Here is a 23,642-nt window from a genome sequence, read left to right as displayed (position 1 = left end):
AAGACAGAGATGTGCAAAGAAATTCTATTTCTGAAAGGATGCAACCTCAAAAGGCTGAAACTAACACCTCTGACTTCTTGTATTCCAACTAATGTTGTATCCCAGATACAAGATCTAGAGGGCAGACTATTCAAAGGAAAAAACGAAAGCTGCCTATCCTTGGTCCTTCTGAGACACCATTTAGTCTCTAAACATCCTTAAAGCTCCATTGAATACCTGGTAAGAACCATATTGGTAAAAAGAGAGACTTCTCGATGCCTTCCCAAGAGAAATTAGAGGAAGGCTAAAATGGAGCGATGGATGCAAAATAGTCTGGAAACTCATTACGAAAACCTTTCATGAGTTCCTTAAACAACCGAAGGACGAATGGACTAAGGATCCTCTCCTTCTGAAAACACAAAAATTCAAAGAAGAAAAGTGATCATCAATGTCTTCTTTTGACAAAGGACTAATGGCAGTAGTGATGTTGTGCTAAATTTCACAACCCGGAGGACGTCGATGTTTAACAGAACACGTCTGGTAAAGGTCGTGACAACTGGTGTCAAAGAAAGCCAGAACATCGCCTCAGTCACCGCGTTGCTCTAAAGGTAGACGCTTGACTTTGAGGAACTTCGCATTCTTAAAAGTGTCTATGATAAAAGAGATTGGTGATCTCAACATTCAAATCGGCTAGTGTCATCACAAAGACTGAGGTTCACATGATCAATGTCATGCCTCATGCTGGATGTTAGACGTGGAAGTGTGGCGCCAAGCGTCCTGTAAGACGTGGCGCTGACCGTCCTGGAAAAAGAGGCGCCAATCGTCCTGTAAGACGTGGCACTGAGCATCCTTTAAGATGCGGCGCCGAACGTCCTTTAAGACGTGGCGCCGAACGTCCTTTAAGACGTGGCGCCGAACGTCCTGACAGACGTGACACTGAGCGTCTTGTAAGACGTGAGTCCTGAAAGACGAGGCCCCGAATGTCTTGAAAGACTAGGCACCGAGTGATCTAGCAAAATGATCTACATTATGCTGCTCGGCACGTACGGTAAAAAGAGTTCCATTCAGAGGGTTCTCATGCCCGACTGGTGCTCTGGGACAAAAAACCATGTCTATAAAGGTTATTCTTGTCAGGTGTAGCGCCGAATGTCCTGAAAGATGAGGTGCCGAACATCCTGAAAGACTAGGCGCCGAGCGATCTAGCAAAATGATCTACATTATGCTGCTCAGCGCGTACGGCTAAACGAGTTCCATTCAGAGGGTTCTCAAGGCCGACTGGTGCTCTGGGACAAGAAACCGTGTCTATATAAGTTATTCTAGAAGACGTGATGCTGAGAGTCCTAAAAGACGAGGCGCCGAATGTCTTGAAAGACTAGGCACCGAGCGATCTAGCAAAATGATCTACATTATGCTGCTCGGAGCGTACGGTAAAAAGAGTTCCATTCAGAGGGTTCTCATGGTCGACTGGCGCTCTGGGACAAGAAACCGTGTCTATATAGGTTATAGTATTGCTATTATCAGCATATGTGATGCAATACAAGACTCAAACAGCAGTGTAGAAGTTGCACTAAGTTACAAACACCGTGTCAAACTCTTACAGCAGCGTTAGTAGCTAGCCTTGGTGGATGTCAGGCATGGCGTCGCTCGATGTCCAACGCTCTGTTGTTCGGCATTACGTTTAGCTCGGCGCGAGGCGTCATGCTCAGCCACCACTATGCTCAGCTGCTTGGCGCGAGGCGTCACACTCAGCCACCACTATGCTCAGCTGCTTGGCTGGCGAGCGCCACCATGCTCAGCTGCCCGGCGTGAGGAGTCACGCTCAGCTGCTTGGCTGGCGAGCGCCACCATGCTCAGCTGCCCGGCGTGAGGAGTCACGCTCAGCTGCGCCATCACGCTCAGTAGCTCGATGTTAGAAAACACTTAAAACCTCACCTTACCTACGGTGAGGGCGAGCGTTCCGGGAATCGTCAACAGGAACGCTCGAGGGGACTTCTGTTCGGGTCTTACAAGACGCTAATGCCTCTCGCTTCCTTTCGCCGATCGACGTTACTTCTCCCCTGGGTCCGGGAGCTTGAAAGAGGTCTAAGGCTAGGATAATGACAGGTCCGAACAGAAGCACCCTCCACTATATTGAATAAAATTCACTGCACTAATTTAGCATTAACTTGCACTTTTAAACTCTTTGGCTTGAATGAGAATGCAATAGGAATTGAATCCTAGATAAAATGTAACAAAATATTTTATATAGAATATTAAATGAATAGATATAGGAATAAAGAATAATATATATATATATATATATATATATATATATATATATATATATATATATATATATATATATATATATATATATATATATATATATATATATATATATATATATATATGTAAACAATCCTTATTCTAAAGGATTCCCAAAATTAATGATTTGTTACGCTAAAAATTAACAGATATAGCGATCACGTATATATAAGTAAAGAACCCTCAATTAAAAGGGTTCCAAAAATAGCATTTACTACACTTTTAATTGGAGTATTAACGTGAATATATGAAAAATGTTATTTTCATTATAAAATTTTGAACATACTTACCTGGTAGTTATGTACAGTATAATTAAATACCAGGTAATTCTTGTGTTTCAAAAATACTGGCAGCCCAACAAAAAAAAAAAAAAAAAACAACGATATCCAAGAATTATTGGAACTGAATCGATTGTCATGAAACTGCGCAGCGTAAAAAATAAACAATATGCTATTCTATTAATCTTAAAGAATAGATCGGAGATTAAAAGAACGAATACTAAAAAGACAAAAATTCTCTTAAAAATAATATAGTCTTTTATATTACAAGTAAAATATTTATGAAAAGTAAGAATTCCTTTCATTCTTTACGAGTGCAAAGAAAAGAATATCAACAAACTACGTAGCACTATGTAACTACGTCACACGATTGTGACGCACTAGCTTACGTCACACGAGAGTGACGTCATAGATTTGGCAGAACCGATGTCCGCTATCAAGTTTCAAAGAGTGTTTACGTTAGTTGACAGTAGGAGGAAAGAACTCCCAACCTACCTGTGCAAAGTCTACACACGATTTTAAAACACTAACACTTAGTAAAAACAATACCCAATCAGCGAAGGCTAAAAGTAAATTGTACATCACCAAATTAACTGTAATATACAGATTACAGGGAGTAAGAATTCCATCGAAGCTATCGCTAAGACGACAGGGAAAATATGAATATCCATGGGGTGGTTTCTAGATACCTCGCTAGCGGCTAGGGGCGCACGGTGGTACACCTGGCTATCCAATCGGCGATTGGCGCGAGTTTTTTTCATTTTTCTGTCGTGACGTCGGGGACGTAAGCTACCAGGTAAGTCTTGTGTTTAAAATGTGGTATGAAAATTATCTCTTAAGCCTGAGAGAACATAGTAGAAATTTGTACCAAAGTAAGTGGGAAAATAGAATTAAAGTTGGTGACATTGTCCTAATTAAAGCAATTAATAAGCCCAGACCATTTTGGATGATGGGTAAGGTATTAGAATTAATATTAGGATTTGACAATAATATTAGGTCAGTGAAACTAAAGCAAGGTAATGGGGCTATAGAATATCATTCTATTTGTAATCTTTATCCTATGGAACTGTCAGTGACACATGCTATAAGAGAAAGGCCAACCAGAGACAATTCAATGGAAATTGAGGTAGAAACAGACAGTATAAATAAACCTGAATCTATTCACGTTGAACAAGGCGAAAGGTCTGTAAGACCCAAGAGAAAGGCTACCGAAATATTTGAAAGAATGCTAAGGGAAAATTTAGATAATTTGCAAATACTGCTTTTCAGTATATTATTTACTGTAATTATTATTAATTAAGTTTTTATTTTGACTAAAATGCTACACACTCGAAACTTTCAGTGTGAGGATATACTTTATTAGATGCTTTATTCTTTAACTTTAAACAAGGATTAAGGGCATTGCAAATAATTACTTTTTAGGTAATAAGTAAATAAAACTAAATACATAAATAAAAAGTAAAATTAGGAGATAGCCTATAGTAAACTAAGTTAAGTTAAAATTGTTGTAAATATATAAATAAAATGGTACACTTATAATAAAGTGAAGACTAAAGTTAAAATGCTACACTTAAATTAAAGTGAAGACTAAAGTTAAAATGCTACACTTAAAATAAAGTGAAGACTAAAGTTAAAATGCTACACTTAAAATAAAGTGAAGACTAAAGTTAAAATGCTACACTTTTAGTAACGTGAGGATGATACTAACGTAAATTAGCCATACTTTTTATTTAGCGTTGTTGAAAATAATTGTTTAACACTGTAGCCAGAGTTAAGGTGATCTTAATAAATAATGTATGGTTAATGAAGAAATCCACTGCAATTCTATAATCGCAATCCTTTGTGGGGAGTGTTAGAAACCGAAAGATTGTCAGCAACAGTTTCCTTATAAGGAATACATTTAACGTAAAATTAATTAATTCAATCAGAAAGGATTGATATGTGTCCGACTGTGGGGAATAGTCGTTCGGTCGTTAGCTTGACTCGAAGCTTTACCTATTTTTCTTAATAGATTAAGAGTAAATAGCTTAATGCTACTTAGTGTAGTAACTATTAGCATTAATGATAAATAAAATGAATAATAAAATCAAACTTATGAATTAAATGACTTAAATTAGTAATTCCCTAATAGGCCTTAAGTGTGGAAATTCTTTCCACGCTTTATTTTAGTCAACCCCGTTATTCCATTTTCTATCTTTTGTTTGTTATTTTCTGAGTTTTACGCATCTCTTTTTTCTTTTGTTTCCTTTGTAACCTTCATTATTATACCCTTAAATATTTATTGCTGCTAATATGTCCATCATTCCCATGTAATGCTTTACCTTTCATCACCTCATTCCTCTGTAGATGATTTTCTCTCATTTCGTGAGCTCACAGTACATTGCTTGACGATGCAACCGACCGTCGACAATTTTTAAGAAAACAGCACTTGGTTGCATTCTGTTCCAAATGCTCTTGAAGCTTTGTATGTTTAACCACAATTGGTTTGTATTTAAGTAACTCTTTAATTTACGTAACTCATTGATCTTAGCTTATTGCTATTTACATCTCAGTACCTATTTATAAGTCTGTTTAGCTAGGATTGTTTTCTGTGTTATTGAACATCACTAAACGCCACTTAATTTTTTTGTATGTATATTAATTTTTATAAACCAGACAGTAGGATTTCTTTATAATTACTTTCCCCTGGAGTTTCAAGAATGATCCTTGTATTTATAAAAAGCACCCTTCAGCGAAACACGTACTCATGAAAATTTGAAGAAGAAGAAGGAGTCGACCTGTTTGAACCAGCTCAGCGCCGGGAGGAAGAAGCGTGTGACCGGCCCACTTAAAAACCAGGAAGCGTGGAAGACGGACGTAGATATAGCCTCTTCATCTGTGACGTCGTTAACATAGACGTCGGTACAACTACCTGTTAGTCAACCAGTTACTGACCAACAGTATGCCTTACTTTGAACCATTATTTACCAGATAGGCATATGAAGATAAAACACGACTGTGCAGAACTGAAGATGCACCGTCTTGTTAACAGTTTACAAGATGCTTCCACTTCAATCAACCCTCGAGAGCGTGAGTACAAATTAGCGGTGCTCAACCTTGGCCAAGGAACGGTCCCCCCTTTTTTTTCTAGCCTTTATTTGACGATGTGCACATTTAGCTAGGAAGTCATGTTCAAACTGTCTGGTTTAATCATTCGTGGCATGTCCATTACTATAAGTTGTATTCCCGTTCCCCTCTATCAAGTTTGAAATTTTTGCCCGAGAGGAATGTGTTCAAAGTAGTGAGAACTTTTGGTATTATTTCAGTCACCATTTTTACGTTCATTGGTTGATTAGTTATTTGATTATTGATTTACGATTTAATTGATTTGACCATTTTCTTGGCTTTTTTCATTTTTCATATGCCATGCGGTCTTTATTCAAATTTCAATTAGGTAGTTTTATCGTTTTTTCTTGTGTCAGTTAAGTGAAAATTCCTGTTGTACTTTATGGAAATAAATGCCATTTTTAGGTTAAAATTATTAACTGTTTTTAACTTGACCTTTACATTTTGAAATGACTAAATGAGTTATCACATAACTTAAGAAAAGTTTATATTTACGTCAATCTAAAGCTATCGGTGTCAATCCTTTATTGTAATGTTCTACGGTATTACCTCCCGATGGTCCTTAGGACGTTTTGACTTTTACAGTACTGCTCCCCCTTAACTCTTTGTGAAACTGTCGTTAACGTAACTGATTAAGTCCAACCACACTTGATTGGGATTTACTATTCTGCGCCCTGGAGTAGCGTCTGAACATCAAGGTGATATCGGTGCCGACAGTCCCGGTATAGAATAATCTTTGGACTTAAACGTGTGTAGGGAAAGCAAACTGTCTTCGTTGCGGTTCTCTAGTTTGTCAAGTATGAGAGTGTTGGCGCTCTATCCTTCAGGCTCGGGTCCGGAAATCAGAAACGGGGAGGCCTTTCCCGGAATTATTTCCCACATTAAGTTCGTGCGTGCGTAATATGTACCTGTCAAAGGTAAGAAGTAAATTACCTCGGAGGTTACCCCAGCCACGGCGAACAGTTCCAATAAAAGTAACTAGGTGGAAAGGCGGGCTTCTTCTTAGGAAATTAACTCTGAACAAAGCCAAACGTTCAAACTTAAAGATAACAACAATTTTGGAACACGTCATCGTCAACATTTGTGATAAGTGTCTACATTATTGTGTTTCTTTGGACATGTCTAGGGAAAAGGGTAATGTATGGCAATGTCACAAAGTTTTATTAGTGGATCTACTCTTTAATGTAAGTTGTTTTGGTTGTTGAATAATTGTTTTGTTCATTAGATATAAGTAAGGTTGAAATTAAAATAAATTCCAACAATTGTGAGTGGCATTAACCCTTTTCTTCCCTTTCAGGTAGAAAAGCATTGACTGTATATGTTGAACGTATAATTCTCTTTTATGTTTATTACACATGTTATTCTATTTACTCATTTAGCCTAAATACATACATACATATACCAAAGCACTTCCCACAATTTTGGGGGGTAGCCGACATCAACAAATGAAAAAAAAAAAAAAGGGGACCTCTACTCTCTACGTTCCTCCCAGCCTGACAAGGGACTCAACCGAGTTCAGCTGGTACTGCTAGGGTGTCACAGCCAACCCTCCCCTGTTATCCACCACAGATGAAGCTTCATAATGCTGAATCCCCTACTGCTGCTACCTCCGCAGTCATCTAAGGCACCGTAGGAAGCAGCAGGTCCTACCGGAACTGCGTCACAATCGCTCGCCATTCATTCCTATTTCTAGCACGCTCTCTTGCCTCTCCGGCATCTATCCTCCTATCACCCAGAGCTTTCTTCACTCCATCTATCCACCCAAACTTTGGCCTTCCTCTTGTACTTCTCCCATCAACTCTTGCATTCATCACCTTCTTTAGCAGACAGCCATTTTCCATTCTCTCAACATGGCCAAACCACCTCAACACATTCATATCAACTCTAGCTGCTAACTCATCTCTTACACCCGTTCTCACCCTCACCATTTCGTTCCTAACCCTATCTACTCGAGATACACCAGCCATACTCCTTAGACACTTCATCTCAAACACATTCAATTTCTGTCTCTCCGTCACTTTCATTCCCCACAACTCCAATCATACATCACAGTTGGTACAATCACTTTCTCATATAGAACTCTCTTTACATTCATGCCCAACCCTCTATTTTTTACTATTCCCTTAACTGCCCCCAACACTTTGCAACCTTCATTCACTCTCTGATGTACATCTGCTTCCACTCCACCATTTGCTGCAACAACAGACCCCAAGTACTTAAACTGATCCACCTCCTCAAGTAACTCTCCATTCAACATGACATTTAACCTTGCACCACCTTCCCTTCTCGTACATCTCATAACCTTACTCTTACCCACGTTAACTCTCAACTTCCTTCTCTCACACACCCTTCCAAATTCTGTCACTAATCGGCCAAGCTTCTCTTCTGTGTCTGCTACCAGTACAGTATCATCCGCAAACAACAAGTGATTTACCTCCCATTCATGGTCATTCTCGTCTACCAGTTTTAATCCTTGTCCAAGCACTCAAGCATTCACCTCTCTCACCACTCTATCAACATATAAGTTATACAACCACGGCGACATCACACATCCCTGTCTCAGCCCAACTCTCACCAGAAACCATCACTCACTTCATTTCCTATCCTAACACATGCTTTACTACCTTTGTAGAAACTTTTCACTGCTTGCAACAACCTTCCACCAACTCCATATAACCTCATCACATTCCACATTGCTTCCCTATCAACTCTATCATACGCTTTCTCCAGATCCATAAACGCAACATACACCTCCTTACCTTTTGCTAAATATTTCTCGCATATCTGCCTAACTGTAAAAATCTGATTCATACAACCATTACCTCTTCTAAAACTACCCTGTACTTCTAAGATTGCATTCTCTGTTTTATCCTTAATCCTATTAATCATTACTCTACCATACACTTTTCCAACTACACTCAACAAACATATCTCTTGAATTACAACACTCATGCACATCTCCCTTACCCTTATATAGTGGTACAATACATGCACAAACCCAATCTACTGGTACCATTGACAACACAAAACACATTAAACAATCTCACCAACCATTCAAGTACAGTCACACCCCCTTCCTTCAACATCTCGGCTCTCACACCATCCATACCAAATGCTTTTCCTACTCTCGTTTCATCTAGTTCTCTCCCCACTTCCTCTATTGTAATCTCTCTCTCATTCTCATCTCCCATCACCGGCACCTCAACACCTGCAACAGCAATTATATCTGCCTCCCTATTATCCTCAACATTCAGTAAACTTACAAAATATTCTACCCACCTTTTCCTTGCCTCTTCTCCTTTTAACAACCTTCTATTTCCATCTTTCACTGTCTCTTCAATTCCTTACTCTCTTCACTTCTTTCCAAAACTTCTTATTCTCTTCATATGAATGACCCAATCCCTGACCCCACCTCAGGTCAGCTGCCCTCTTTGCCTCACGTACCTTGCACTTTACTTCCACATTTTTCTCTCTATATTTTTCATACTTCTCTATACTATTAGTCTGCAGCCATTCTTCAAAAGCCCTCTTTTTCTCTTCCACTTTTACCTTCACTCCCTCATTCCACCATTCACTGCCCTTCCTCATGCTGCCTCCAACAACCTTCTTGCCACACACATCACTTGCAATCCCAACAAAATTTTCTTTTACTAACTTCCACTCCTCCTCCAAATTACCAGTTTCTCTTACTTTCACTTCGTCATATGCCATTTTCAACCTTTCCTGATATTTACTTTTTACCCTCGGTTTTATTAGCTCTTCAACCCTCACTAGCTCCCTTTTACATCCACCTACTCTATTCCCCCACTCTTTTGCTACAACTAATCTTCCTTCCACCAAAAAAATGATCAGACATACGGTTAGCCATACCCCTAAACACGTGCACGTCTTTCAGTCTTCCAAACATTCTTTTAGTTATCAACACATAATCCATTAATGCCCTTTATACTACTCTTCCATTTGCCACTATTATCCATGTATACTTGTTTTTATCTTTCTTTTAGAAAAAGCTAGAACTTATCACCATCTTTTGCTCAAGACACATATCTACCAGTCTCTCACCACACTCATTTTCACCTGGTACGCCATACTTCCTAATGACACCTTCTACCTCTCCAGCGCCCACTCTAGCATTTAAGTCACCCATAACAACTACATAACTCCTTCTACCCAGTCCTTCTTCACACCTAGTTAATTCATTTCAGAACTCATTCAGCTCCTCTTCACTTTTCTCAATACCTGGCCCATATGCACTGACAAACGCCCAACATTCCCTACCCAACCTAACCCTTACCAACATTAACCTAGATGATATCTTCTTCCATTCCACTACTTTACCTGTCATCCATTCACTCAGCAATAAAGCCACACCCTCTCTCGCTCTTCCCCTTTCAATCCCAGACACTCTACCAGCCATTTCACCAAACATCACTTCACCCTTTCCTTTTATCTTTGTCTCACACAAGGCCAATTCATCTATCCTTCTATTCCTAAACATACTTCCAATCTCACATCTTTTACTCTCTATCGTACTACATCCACGCACATTCAAACACCCCAAAACTAGAGTGCGAGGACCAGTCACTCTCCCCCCAGCTCCATCTCTTTAGCCTAAATAAATGAATAAAAGAGTGTAATTGCATCTTATTTTGCCCCGCAAATAGCAAAAAAAACGTAGCCAGAGTTCTTTTACTTATTTTCCTAAGTAAAACTTATACTTATTGTACTGATACATAGAAACAAATAGATCTAGTTGATACTTATATTTGTTCCTACACGTATACAAACCCTGAGCCCTTTTTACTGTCTAGCAAGACACTTCCCTGCAGGGGGACAGGAAGCCTCAACATTCTTCCATGATTAGTGGTAATGATGTATAACGGTAATATCATATTTCTCAATGGTCTAGATGACCATATAAAATTGTCCCAAGGTTGAGGCACTTAAACAAATCCACAGATACAGTACTTTCAAATAATTCTCTGGTAAACTTCCATCAGGACGACATGGCTTGAACCTAAAAAACGGATTTTGAAGCAAAGCGAAAAATCTATTTTTGGGTGAGATGGCCATGTCGTCCTGATGGACCCATCCTCCTTTTCTAAGAAAAGGCTTAGGTAAAGATCCCTCCCGAAACTACTATATCTGTAGCACCATGCTCAATGTTACAAGGAATGAGCGCCATCTAGGAGCCTCGTAATAGTAGGGGAGGAAGGGTAACCTTGATAACGGCTCCCCTTCAGTTTCGCCACTCTTCCCCCTCGAAGCGAAAACGCTATTCGGGGTGAAGATTGTCATGTGTCGTATCAAGATATACGTCCCCTGATATTATGCGATATCCTCAAGAAAATTTTGAGGAAACTCGCGCCAAGATTTAGAATTCTGGAGACCTATGGTCAATTCTCTGGAAGTATCACTGTAGCCAAATATCCCTTAGAAAGCTGTCTATAGGAAGCTTCCATCAGGACGACATGGCCATCTCACCCAAAAATAGATTTTTCACTTTGCTTCAAAATCCATTTTTAAGAACAAGAGCACCACCAAAATAAATATTTCTTATATAAATTATAAAAACTTTAACAAAACAAAAGCAAGAGAAATAAGACAGAATAGTGTGCCCGAGTGTACCCTCAAGCAAGAGAACTCTAACCTAGGACAATGGAAGACTATGGTACAGAGGCTATGGCACTACCCAAGACTAGAGAACAAAGTTTTATTTTGGAGTGTCCTTCTCCTAGAAGAGCTGATTACCATAGCTAAAGAGTTTCTTCTAACCTTACCAAGAAGAAAGTAACCACTGAATAATTACAGTACAGTAGTTAATCCCTTGGATGAAGAGGAATTGTTTGGCAATGTCAGTGTTGTCAGGTGTATGAGGACAGAGGAGAATTTGTAAGGAATAGGCCAGACTATCCAGTGTATGTGTAGGCAAAGGAAAAATGAACCGTAACCAGAGAGAAGGGTGCAATATAGTACTGTCTGCCCAGTCCAAGGGCCCTATAACACTCTAGCGGTAGTATCTCAACGGGTGGCTGGTGCCCTAGACAGCCTACTACCTAGGTGAGTGCTCGGGCATCGAGCGCCAGTTTTTAGGAAGGGTTTTCGTGTCCTTCAATTCCTGAGTGGGGGGATGTTAAAATCAGTGAGAAGAGAGGAACTCTATTTCCTCTCAGGATCCTTGGTCCTAGAATACTTGGAGGGAGTGGGAGGGGGGGGGGGGGGCTGGAACCTCTGCCACTGAGGTCGGTTCCTAATAATCCAATTCTATAGGGAAGAGCCTATAGTTTTACGTAAATGAGACCTCCCTAGGAGACCTTGAACCTCTGCTGGTTCTGAGGTGGTTAAAGTCCCCCGGAGGAGGAGTGGTGGTCTGGTGACCCCGTTTCATCTTGTGCAGTTTGATGGGAATACAGTCAGACCTGGTTAATCGTGGTTTCTTACTTCATGGTTTCAGTTTGTCGCGGCCAAGGAGGAAGAAAAAAACAATTGGGCTATTGTTTACCCAACATTAAGAATTTGATTTATAATAGTTGGCAACAGCATTAGGATGGCCAAGAAAAATGCAATAACTATTGAATAAAAATTCTCAAAAATTCCCAAAAAATTCAAGCTAGGCATTTATTTCAAATAGCCCGCGCTCTTTTATACTGGGAGTACTTCGCGCCACTATCCTATCTCTCTCTGTACAGTGTGTATCCATTTACTGTGGTAAAACATTAGTTATATTTGAAATAAACCGGATTTTGATTAAACTAGTATCCAATAATAATACATGTAATATTCACATCTTAATATCAAATTTATAATTAAATACATAGCGTATTGTAATCTCATGAATTGTTTACATTCAAATCAGCTGATCAAATCTGAGTAATCCGTCGTCAACCTTTATTCACTTTCACGATATTATCCCACTGATATGACAATTCACTTTCATAGAATTCCCTCACTGATGTAACCTATCATGCATATTAGTAGTTTATCTCCTTCACATTATTATTATCCTTCCCTTATTATTATTATATACTTAATCCTTTTCCAAAATCTCTTTCGTACATTTACTTATCTCTCCCACACAGATCTACAATGTATCGTTCCAACTCTTTTGATTCTCTTTATTTTTGTGATTTTATTCATCTTTTCTTTTCTAGCATTCATTCGTCATTTTCATCTTATCAATCATTCTAAACGCCTTTCTTATCCCTCATTCCATGTATTCCCATTCCTATTTTTCATTCCTTCTTACATTTCCCAAATTTATTGATTTTGCTAATTTATTTGATTTAGTGTTGATTTGGCGGAGGGAATGTGCTACCGCAAGGCCCGGGCAACCTGAACGCACGCACACAAACTACCACCTTCACCTGTCTCGTCTCTTTGTCATATTGTTTCGTCCTTCTCTCTCCCTGGTGTTTCACTTAACTGTATCTAATAAAAATGCATGTAATATTCACATTTTATTATCGTATTTATAATTAAAAACATAGTGAATTGTAATCTTATGCGTTGTTTGCATTTAAATCAGCTGATCAACCCCGCCTAGTCTGTCGTCAACCTCAATTTTCTGGCATCTCTCTCTCTCTCTCTCTCTCTCTCTCTCTCTCTCTCTCTCTCTCTCTCTCTCAATATTCAATTTTGTTTCGGAAGCATTATTGCATTTTAGAAAATTACTGTCATCTAAATAATTAATTGTGCTTTAATAAAATATTTATGTGGTTTTATTTCTAATTTTGATTGTATTTTATCAAGCTAAGTATTTAGGGTGCGGTGATAAGATCAGCTGATATGATCACTTGTTTTGGACAAGTAGGAATGTTACATTATTTGCCAAGAGATGGTGGTAGTGGTGGTTATCCGAAACCTCAAAATTTGCACGTTATATGTACCTACACTATGGTATGCAGGAAAACAATAATGCAAAAAAGTTTAAAAAAAAAAGAAAAAAAAAACTTAATTCAATAACCTTGAAATTAAAAACCATCAAAATCAACACTGCCATTCAAACTATTAAAGTGTTTAAAAATTTCATCAGGACACCATCGTCTTGGGGATAATCTTCGTTGCTTTCGTTTGCAGTACTAACACAGTAGCACGGTCATCGTCCACCGTTTTGTCTAAATTGGTTGCTGTATACTTAGAAATAAAAAAACAAATTAAATAAAGAGGATTTTATATACTACTTTTGCTAAACACCCCACCTAAAACCAAAACCATTGCTTAGTTTTCGTTCCATCGTCGATCATAACGAGCAAACAAACACATTTACACATCTGTGTATGCGTTAAAGATTCAATATGGTGTGAATGAAATAAGAGCGATTTTATGCCATGTTTTTCTTAAAAATGCTGCCTAAAACAGAAAAAGTTTTGTTTAAGTTTCATCGCCGATCATGACGACCAAACGAACGCATTTACACATGCAAGTGATAACCAATGATACTAAGAGCTTTTAGTAAAGATGTTATTATGAACTAAGATTATATTATGTGTGATATATTTATAACCAAAGTGTATTAACAGGCTGGCTTTGAAATTGCCGTCCGCCCATTACATGGACTATTGGATAAAAACTCTTATTTTAAAAGAAATTTTAGGGTTCACCGTTGACATAGGGTCGTCCTTTACATGGTATGTAATTTATTAAGGCTTAATTAACTATTTAAATAATTGTAATTTTCTAGAATGCAATAATGCTTCTGAAACAAAATCGAATATGAGAGAGAGAGAGAGAGAGAGAGAGAGAGAGAGAGAGAGAGAGAGAGAGAGAGAGAGAGAGAGAATCAGCAGTTGAATAGTGATCGAATGTACATTATCTAAAAGAAAAAATTATTCTTGAGATATTTAAGTTTCCGGTTTATAAAATAAGCTATATTTCCGTTTAAGAAAGCATAGATAACATACTGCGTAAGAGACAACACATAAGTTGCGTCATGCTTCTTGAGCAGCGGCGTAGGCTACAGTCGTCTGAACGAAAACACCGAACGTTTACAGTAAGTACAGTTAAGATGTACTGTAGTAATATTACTATACATATATTACAGTAATAAACATTACAGTATTACTGAGTATTAGGTTGCAGTACAGTATTACTAGATAGGAATAACTTTTGCCTTACAGAACAAGTCATGTGATGATGACGACGACTTGGTAAACTTTACCTTAGCACAATGATGTACTGTACTGTAACCTAACTATGTCCAGCACATAGAGCAAAAATGTACTGTACACTGTACATAGGATTATAAACTGTTGTAGAAACCAAATTAAAACTATTAGGCAGTATTTACTGTGTCAATCATCAGCTCGGGCACCCACTTGTGGCAAGGGGCAGTGACGTTTTAGGTTAGGAGCTAGCCCACCCTAGTGTAACATTTATTCGCGAATTTTCGCTTATCGCAGATGTCTCTGTAACCTAACTATCACAATAATCGAGGTCTGACTGTAATATCTAGCCTTTCCCACTCCAGTGCTCTGGTACTTCTGGTACCTGGAAGACCATTGAGGCACTGCAGGAGGAGGAATCTGATTAGCAGAACTGCTATGCCTAAGGACTATGCAGTAGGACTACTTCGCCCTGAGAAACTTGAAACCTCCAGTGGGATGGTTAGAGTACCCGCAGGAGGTACAGTACTACTATACTGGAGGGTCGAGGTCAGTTTTGAGACTGCCTATTGCACTGCCTGCACCAGGTCGGCAAATCATGGGCATCCTTTGAGAAGATGTTTCCTAGGCGTAAGTGGAGTGTTTGGGAGAGACAGACCACGACCGGACACACCATCGTGCCCTTCTCTATGCTCCCCTTACTTAGGGAAGCAAGAGCAATTAATCACTCCCGCAGTGTCCCCAACCGAAGGACCTCAAGCAACCATTCCTTGCATGGGGAACTGGCAAGCCAAAAGGAAGGCCAGAGCTGACATGGTGCGGAGAGCAACTCCCAATACCCGAAGTCGGCAATGCTACTCTAGGGGAAGCAACAGAGACTTCAGAACCAAAAGGTTGCCCGAGGGTTAAAGGGCTGACACTCATGCTCAATCAATCACCAGGGGAGACCGATCGAGCAGAGTCAGTGTGGAGGATACGAGCCGACGGAGTCAGAAGGCGAGGTTTCTTTACATTTGATGATGAACTTGAAGGGGAAGAATCCCTCTTTACCTTCTTCTTCCGTCGTCTACCATACCACTGCTACTGGAAGGGAGGCCACTCCCTAAACTTGTCACAAGGAGACTCCTGCGAACCGGAGTTACCCCTGCATGCAGGACAAACCGTGAAGATCGGTCTCCAAAGATGACATGAAGGTGCCAGGACAAACCCGCATGGTCAATCACAATGGGTACACACTCTGAAAAAAAAGAGGCAAAGTTTTTAAGTTTCTAGGCAAGCTGCACTTTAATCATAACCAAGTAAAAGTTTGCGGGAGAGAACGACAGTACGTCTGTTCTCTACCGAGCCGAAATTAAAAGTAGCATCCTGTTACTAATGCAGGTGTGAGCAGGGTGACTGGTCTACACCATGCTAAAGCGGTGGGTAGTTATACCTCGCTTAAAAGTCTTATGGCTAATTTCAGATATTGCTGAAGTATATCTCCACTGAAAAGAGCGGAACGGTTCATACATAGTGCCAGAACAAAAAGGAGATGGGTCATAATTTCCAAAATGAATTCTATATTCAAGCCTCAAATATCCTACTCAAGATACCTATATCATATTTCTAGCACCTACACTATCATACTATAACAAGAATAAGAAAATCATGAAAATTTATTTACTGACAGACAAAACTAACCATCTTATTACTTAAGATAGATTACCTTTCTGAGGTTCTGTTTTGATCTGCCACTGTTGGCTAACATCTAGGTACTTGATTTGCAGCCTAAGTAAGTGATAACAAACAGTCTCAATGTTCAGGAAAGCATCCATTTAATTGGTGATGAGAGAGAGAGAGAGAGAGAGAGAGAGAGAGAGAGAGAGAGAGAGAGAGAGAGAGAGAGAGAGAGAGAGAGAGAGAGAGAGAGAGAGAGAGAGAGAAAAAATTCATTATTCAAAGCTCCTGATTTTATTTTTCTCTTGAAACAATTATTGAGCATACCTATTTCTTTGCTCCTCAGAAAATGAATTCATCAGATGAAGCCATTGGCTAACATGTGGATATACATTCTCATCAACGTCTCTCGATTCAATAGCAGTCAAGACATCTGCATCAATCTTGCTAGGTTCAGGACTGGAAAGAAATTAAAATAATTAAAGAAACCATCAACATGTGTAAAACATTGCTATTATTTTCATCATCATTATAACTGAACCAAACAAATGAATTATTTCTTGAACCTCATAGAGCAGACTGTATTACTTTATTCTTAAATGAGGGGAGAATTTAAGTACAAAAAGTAAGTGAAACGTAAGGGAATAGATGAAAAGTGAAAGGTAAAAAACCGAAGGAGATAGAGTCCAAAGGTGAACAGAAATTATCTTTGAAAGGCATAAAATAGCCATTAACCCCATTTAAGGAAAGAGAAACCGTTCTCATTTATATTCAATGCAACATTTTTAAGACTGCAAACACATTAAGTTTTTTATGACCTTCCACTGTGAGTGTTTTCCATCACAAAAGGAAATTCAAAAGTTTGATGTAAACATCTGAATATCCTGCTAATATACAGCATTAATAATATCTATCAAGTGTTTTAAATATACAGCCCTACATCTATTTCTTCTACGGTGTTTTTATATGGCATATTTGGATATAATTTGTATTTTTCATAGCAATATAAACCTGGAGCTCTTTACTGTAGAGTATTTATTTTGGCGAAGCTGAAACTAACCAATAAGCTTTCCTTACCAGTATAATTACCCACTGCTAGTTAGTGGGGGTGGAGCAGGGTAAGTTAGCCCTCCCGCTCCCACAAGCACTAGCGACCAACAGTCACTTTAATAATTGCGTCAGGACTTTTCAAGGATTAGTGCTGGTGGGTACAGTATGTTTAAAGAGCTCTAGGTTTGTATTGCTGGGAAAAATACAAATTCCAAATTTGTTATTTGTTCCAGCACTACATAAAAACCTTCTGCTCTTTACTGTGGAGATTTATCTTCAAGTGGGTGGAAGTCCTTGACCAACTGGTGAGGAACTGTCCCGGGATGGGATCTTGTACAGGTTGATCTTGGGGGATCCTGCACTACGTTATCCTCGTAGGACGACGGCCTGGGCTATCATTGCTGGAAAATACAGTATAGAATTAGTCTGACTGAATGATGCTACAGTAACTATTTGGTCTGTGCCCTTAGCTAATGCATATTCATTTCTGCTTCCTCCCTGCAAGGAGGACGGGGACATGACCAATATTTACTTATATATCAGGTTGCTCCAAGAACGTGATACTCACTCACAGAAAGTCAAGGTCAGCTGTGCACAGTCTCTCGGATGCTGCGCCCCAAGAGAGGGGAAGACTTGGTAGGAAATGGCCAGTTACTCGCACATCACCCTTGACTCACCCCGTGGGTAACCTCTGCCCTCGATCCCCTGATACTTGTCCCACAAGGGAGTTGAGATATTTATATCTTGTTATGAGATGCCACCATAGGACTTATTGAGAATGTGTCTAGGCTACTGTGAGTTATGTCTTGCAGGTAGTGGGCAATGAACCTTGTTTGACATTTCCACCTGCCTGCTTGAAATACCTGCTGTACAGAAAAAAATCTTTTGAAATGCCAGGGAAATACTTACTCCCCTGACATCGTGTGCACGGGGATGTCTACCTGACAGCATGGTATCTGGGGCCAGATCCAAGAGGATATAGAGTTTTTTGTGATTCTCCTTTTGGTCTTCCTCGTGTTAACGAAGAGTCTGTTCATCTGGTGTTGAGCTCTTCTTGTCCTTTTGTGAAACAACCTCAGCTCCCTTACGGGGCATAGTAACAGTTGATTAGAATCGTCTGTTACAGATCGGAGACTCTCCATCCGAAAGTGTCAGAATCTAGGATCCGGTACCGACAGATTTTGAGTTTTTGTAATAAACTCAGGGACAAAACCGCATCCCCTTGAATGGACGATGTCGTATGAAAGACCATGCTGCTCGCTGATTCTCTTTGCAGAGGCCAGGGCTACAAGGAAAGTTGTCTTGAAAGTCAAGTCTTTGTCTGAAGAGGCTCGTTTCAGTGAATGTAAGACCCTGACATCATTCCAAGGAGGTGTCTGAAGGCAAAACCGCTCAAAATTCCATATGAGGTGTGACAATTCTGTCGAGGAGGAAATGATAACTATGTTCAGCTAAAAGTCAAGGTTCAAGGCTGAGCGAAAGCCTTTCACCGCCGACACCGAATAGTTTTTCCTCCCTGAGGTGCAGTAAGTATAGGGGCACTGAGAGGAGAGAGACCCCGTCCAAGACAACGACCACAAAAGATGGACCACCTCGACTGATACACTGCAGACGACGACTCTCGGAGGTATCCTGCCATGAGCTTTGCAACTGGCTTTGAAAAGCTTTTCTTAGCGAGGAGTTGCTGGATAACCTCCAGGGGTGAAGACATAGCGATGGAATTGCTTAATAGAATATATTTACGTGTGGTTGTCTGAGTAGCTCGGGAAGTGGAGGGAGCGCCCTTGGTGCCTCTGTGAGGGAATGTGGAAGGTCAGAAAACCAATCTGCAAGTTGCCACAGCGGAGCTATGAGCGTCATTGCTAGATTTTGCGATGCCTTTACCTTGATCAATAGCCTCCTTACTAGGCAGAAGGGATGGAACGCATACGGTAGACGTCCATCCAGTCCCACAGGTATTGATGTGTGCCTTGCTAGAATGCTTGTGGATCCAGTGCTGGTGAGCAGTACAACAGTAGTTTCTGGATGAGGAATGTCGCAAACAGGTCTATTGTCGGCCAACCGTGCAAAGTCAAAACTTTATTGGTTATCTGTTGCTTTAAGAATCATTCGGAGCCCACTATCTGAGCCCTCCAGCTCAGATTGTCCGCCAGCATGTTCTTCTTGCCTGGGATGAAGCGGGCTGTTAAGGCTACCAAGTTTTCTACTGTCCATCTGAGGATTTCTACAGATAGCTGGCATAGATGCTGTGAAAATGTACCTCGTTGTTTCTTTATGTGGGACACTACTGTAGTGTTGTCGCTTATCAGCATTACGTCAATGTCCTGAAAGGAGCCAATGCTTGAGGACCAAAAAGGCTACCCTCATTTCTAGGAGGTTTATGTGGCACTGCCTTTTGGATTTGAACAAAAGCCCAGAGGCCATCAGGTGTAACAAGTGAGCCCCACCCTTCTTTTGATGCATCTGTTAGGAGTAACAAATCCGGCGGAGGAGAGAGAAGGTCTACTCCTCTGAGTAAAGTGGTGTCTACCACCCACCAACTCAGGCCTCTCTTCTGCTAGGAACCCACCAATACTAGAGTACTCGGTGGGTCTCTGTGCCACTGCAGAGACCAAATGCGAAGACAGCCGTGGGGAACTAACTTCTCTAGAGATGATATGTGGCTCAGCAGCTTTTGCCATTGGTGTTCTGACAATTTGTCTCTTGAGAGAAAGCTCTGGGCTATCTCTTTCTCTCCTCACTCTGTCCTCAGACAGGAAGAATTTGCCTAGTGTGGTCCTGATTCTCATCCCTGGATATACCATATCTTGGACTGGTTGCATGCTTGGATTCATCAGGATCCCCAGATCCTGACAAAAGGCGAGTTGTTTTTCGCAATGGAGGAGAATTTTCTCCCTAGAGTCTGACAGAATCAGCCAATCGTTTAGATAATGCAGGAGACGAATGCCGGTCTTGTGCGCCAGGTGGACACTAGTGTAAAGACCCTTGTGAACACCTGGGGTGCTGTCGACAGGCCGAAACACAGCACCTTGAAGTGATATATCTATTCTTCTATGGTGAAGCGTAAGTACTTCCTGGAAAACAAATGTATTGGGATCTGGAAGTATGCATCATGAAGTCATGCGGTTTGATAGCCTGTCTGATTCTTTACGCCAACTCCATTTTGAACGGCGTCTGCTGAACAAACTCGTTCAGAGCCGAGAGGTCAATAAAGGGTCTGCAGCCTTCAGACGTCTTTTTTTACAAGAAATAAGGGACCGTAGAAGCTTGGGAATCCTCCCTGGACCTCTTGGAGAGCGTCCTTCTTTAGCATGGTCCTGAGTTCGGCCTGGAGGGCCTGGTCCTTCGCTGATCCCTTTGCATATGACCCTGTCGTCGTTGGTGTGAGAGTCAGAAGAGGGGGAGAGTCAATGAAAGGGACAGTGTACTGCTTACTTAATAATACGGAAGTCGACCAAGGGTTGGCTCCGTAGTGCATCCACTCTGCCATCTAATCTTCAGGCGTCCCCCCACCGGTGGACAGTTTGGGAGATTGCCCTCCCTAGCGGTAATGTCCTCGCTGGGGTTTCTTATTATCTTTACCGTTTCTTCCTCCTCTAGGACGAAAGGGGTGCCTGAATTCCTGCCGTAGCGCTGACCATTTTCTTTGTCCTTGGGGTGAAGGAGATGGTTGCCTCTTGTACCAACAGTGTGTCACACGATCGTACATAGTTCATTTTGTGTATATATTATGCTTGTATCTTTGCTCTTCCCTCGCACTAAAAAGAACCAGAATAAACATGTCTGCTTTTCTCCTCTGTAACAGTGTCGATTTTTGAACATGAAAATTCTTGTTGCTTTGAGATTTTGTATATAAAGGAGAGTGTTCTACAATAAACTCACTCAGTTGCTTTCATACTGTCTTTGAGTCACAACCTTACCTCGGCCCATCACATTGGTGACCCCGGAGTGACCCGCTCCTCCCGCCTCTCACCGTTACTATGACGCCGTCAACGCATACCATCTGCAGCAGTACTCGCCGTCACCAGCCGCCCGTATAGCAAAGCTTTTTCATCTCTCTCAACAACCGTTGGGGGACCAAAGGGCTTCGCTCACCCTCGGGAAAATGGTGGCCAGTATCACTCGCCTGCAACTTGCCGCAGACGGCTCTCCTCGTGAGGTGAACCTACTTCGTGCCCTTATGAGCAACCACTTCATAACCTTCAAAACCTCCATCAACGCCTCCACTCGTGACGAAGAGGACACCTATTCAACTTCAACCGAAGCTGACGTGAATGCCGTAGGAGACACACACCTATGAATGCCGTAGGACACGCCTATGAATACCGTAGGACACACACGCCTATGAATGCCGTAGGATACACACGCCTATGAATGCCGTAGGACACACACGCCTATGAATGCCGTAGGACATACTTGCCTACCCCGTGACGAGCCGGAGCGGCAACAAAGCCACCCATCATCCACCACTCGCTCGCACACCAACCAACGACTTCTACAGCCACTCACTGCCGCTAATCGGTGCAGTTTTTGCTACTACCACTCCAGATTCAGGGCACCCTATTTAACATGTACAGTATGTCATTTTTAGAGGGGAAGCCATGTACCAACCGTGTATCACACGATCGTACATAGTTCATTTTGTGTATATATTATGCTTATATCTTCGCTCTTCCCTCAAACTAAAAAGAACCAGAATAAACATGTCTGCTTTTCTCCTCTGTAACAGTGTCGATTTTTTAACATGAAAATTCTTGTTGCTTTGAGATTTTATATATAAAGGATTGTTCTACAATAAACTAACTCAGTTGCTTTCATACTGTCTTTGAGTCACAACCTTACCTCGGCCCATCACACTCTGCTGTATTGGTACCGGTTGATAGGGGCGAGAGGTAACAACTCATTGGAGAAGGGTGTCTTTACTGACTCTTCTCCATTAGTCTGTGACCTCCTCAATGTCATCCTTGTCGAACAAGGAGTGGCTGTCAATTGGGGCGTTCCGGAGTTTCCTCGCCTGCCTCTTGGGCTACTGTCTCTGGAATCTTGAAACTATGGCGTTACGTCGTCTCCGGACCCAGTTGACCCATTGATTACCCATGTTCTCCGTTAGGAATTCAAGGGTCCTTGCACCGGAAAATAAGAAGGCAAATAATGTCTCCCTCCAGAGTCAACCGAAGACTGTTCCTCTTGAGTCTAACGTTCATCCAGAGAATGCCAGTTCTAGGGTCATATTTTCGAGTCCTTCCTCTCTCTTGGAAGAATTTTGAATTTGTCAAGAAGGGAGGAATCCTCGTCCCTGGTCGCTTCCGTTGGTTTCGTATCTTTGGAAGTTCCCAAAGGAGGAGGAACCTTCGCTTGTGATGCTGAAAGTTCTTCCCAGCCCTCTTCTATAGGCAAAAGCCTATAGTTCATTACTCGAGGACCTATGTACGGGATCTCAGTCTCCTACTTATATGAGGGGGGCTGGTATCTGCCCTTGGGGGATGATGGTCACTCAGTCCCTACTCTTCTTCTTGGTCGTGATTGGAATCAATCACAACCTCTTCCAGGTTGGATGCAGATTGTTGGGATCCTTGGCTTTGAGCTAATCCTCATACCTCAAAGCCCTCTAGGTAACAGGAGGGGGAGGACGAGGTAGTGGTTGTCTAGCTATGCTACATCACCTCAGGTCCAATAGACTATCACTCTCTACAGAGGACTCCAACAAGATGTTGGATACCTTCGTCAGAGAAACCATAGTTGGGTGGTTAGCTCGGATACCAACTGTCTGCCTCACTGCTTGTACAAGGTCCTGGAACCAAGCATTATTCCTCGAGAATGAAGTTCCCAGAGGAGCTCCCTTGTGTTCCCTGGACTTGGATGTCAAGTCCTGGGAAGGGAGTAGATGAGCAGACTTCGATTCATACTCAATGTCCTTGCCCGGTTGCCCATCTGTCATATGTTCTGGTTGAGTGGGCTCTACCTGTGAATGCTGGCACAAATAAGATCGCCCTGGAAGAACACTGTCTTCATGTTTGCGCTGGCGCAGCCAGGAATGATCGTACATCTTCATGCATGCGCTTCTACCCGAGTGCTCAGGCGTGGGAACACGTTTGGCTGGTGAAAGGAGGAGGTAAGTTGTGTCTCTCTTCCCTCTCTCAGGTGAGAGCCCGCAAAATGACACAGCCAT

General features: G+C 41.1%; 1 protein-coding gene across 1 annotated transcript in view; it reads right to left on the bottom strand.

Moving 5' to 3' along the window:
* The window catches only part of Ankle2 (ankyrin repeat and LEM domain-containing protein 2), a 668,076-nt gene that overhangs the window by 49,369 nt on the left and 595,065 nt on the right, over positions 1–23,642 (bottom strand). Inside the window, exon 10 of the mRNA XM_068383147.1 lies at positions 16,751–16,882. Coding sequence (XP_068239248.1) covers positions 16,751–16,882 — 132 coding nt within the window. The remainder of the gene's footprint in view (positions 1–16,750; positions 16,883–23,642) is intronic.

The sequence above is a fragment of the Palaemon carinicauda genome, chromosome 11 (genome assembly GCF_036898095.1).
Source record: "Palaemon carinicauda isolate YSFRI2023 chromosome 11, ASM3689809v2, whole genome shotgun sequence".
Taxonomy (NCBI): Eukaryota; Metazoa; Arthropoda; class Malacostraca; order Decapoda; family Palaemonidae; genus Palaemon; species Palaemon carinicauda.
Note: the sequence above shows the minus strand (reverse complement) of the source record. Positions and strands in the feature narration are given on the sequence as shown.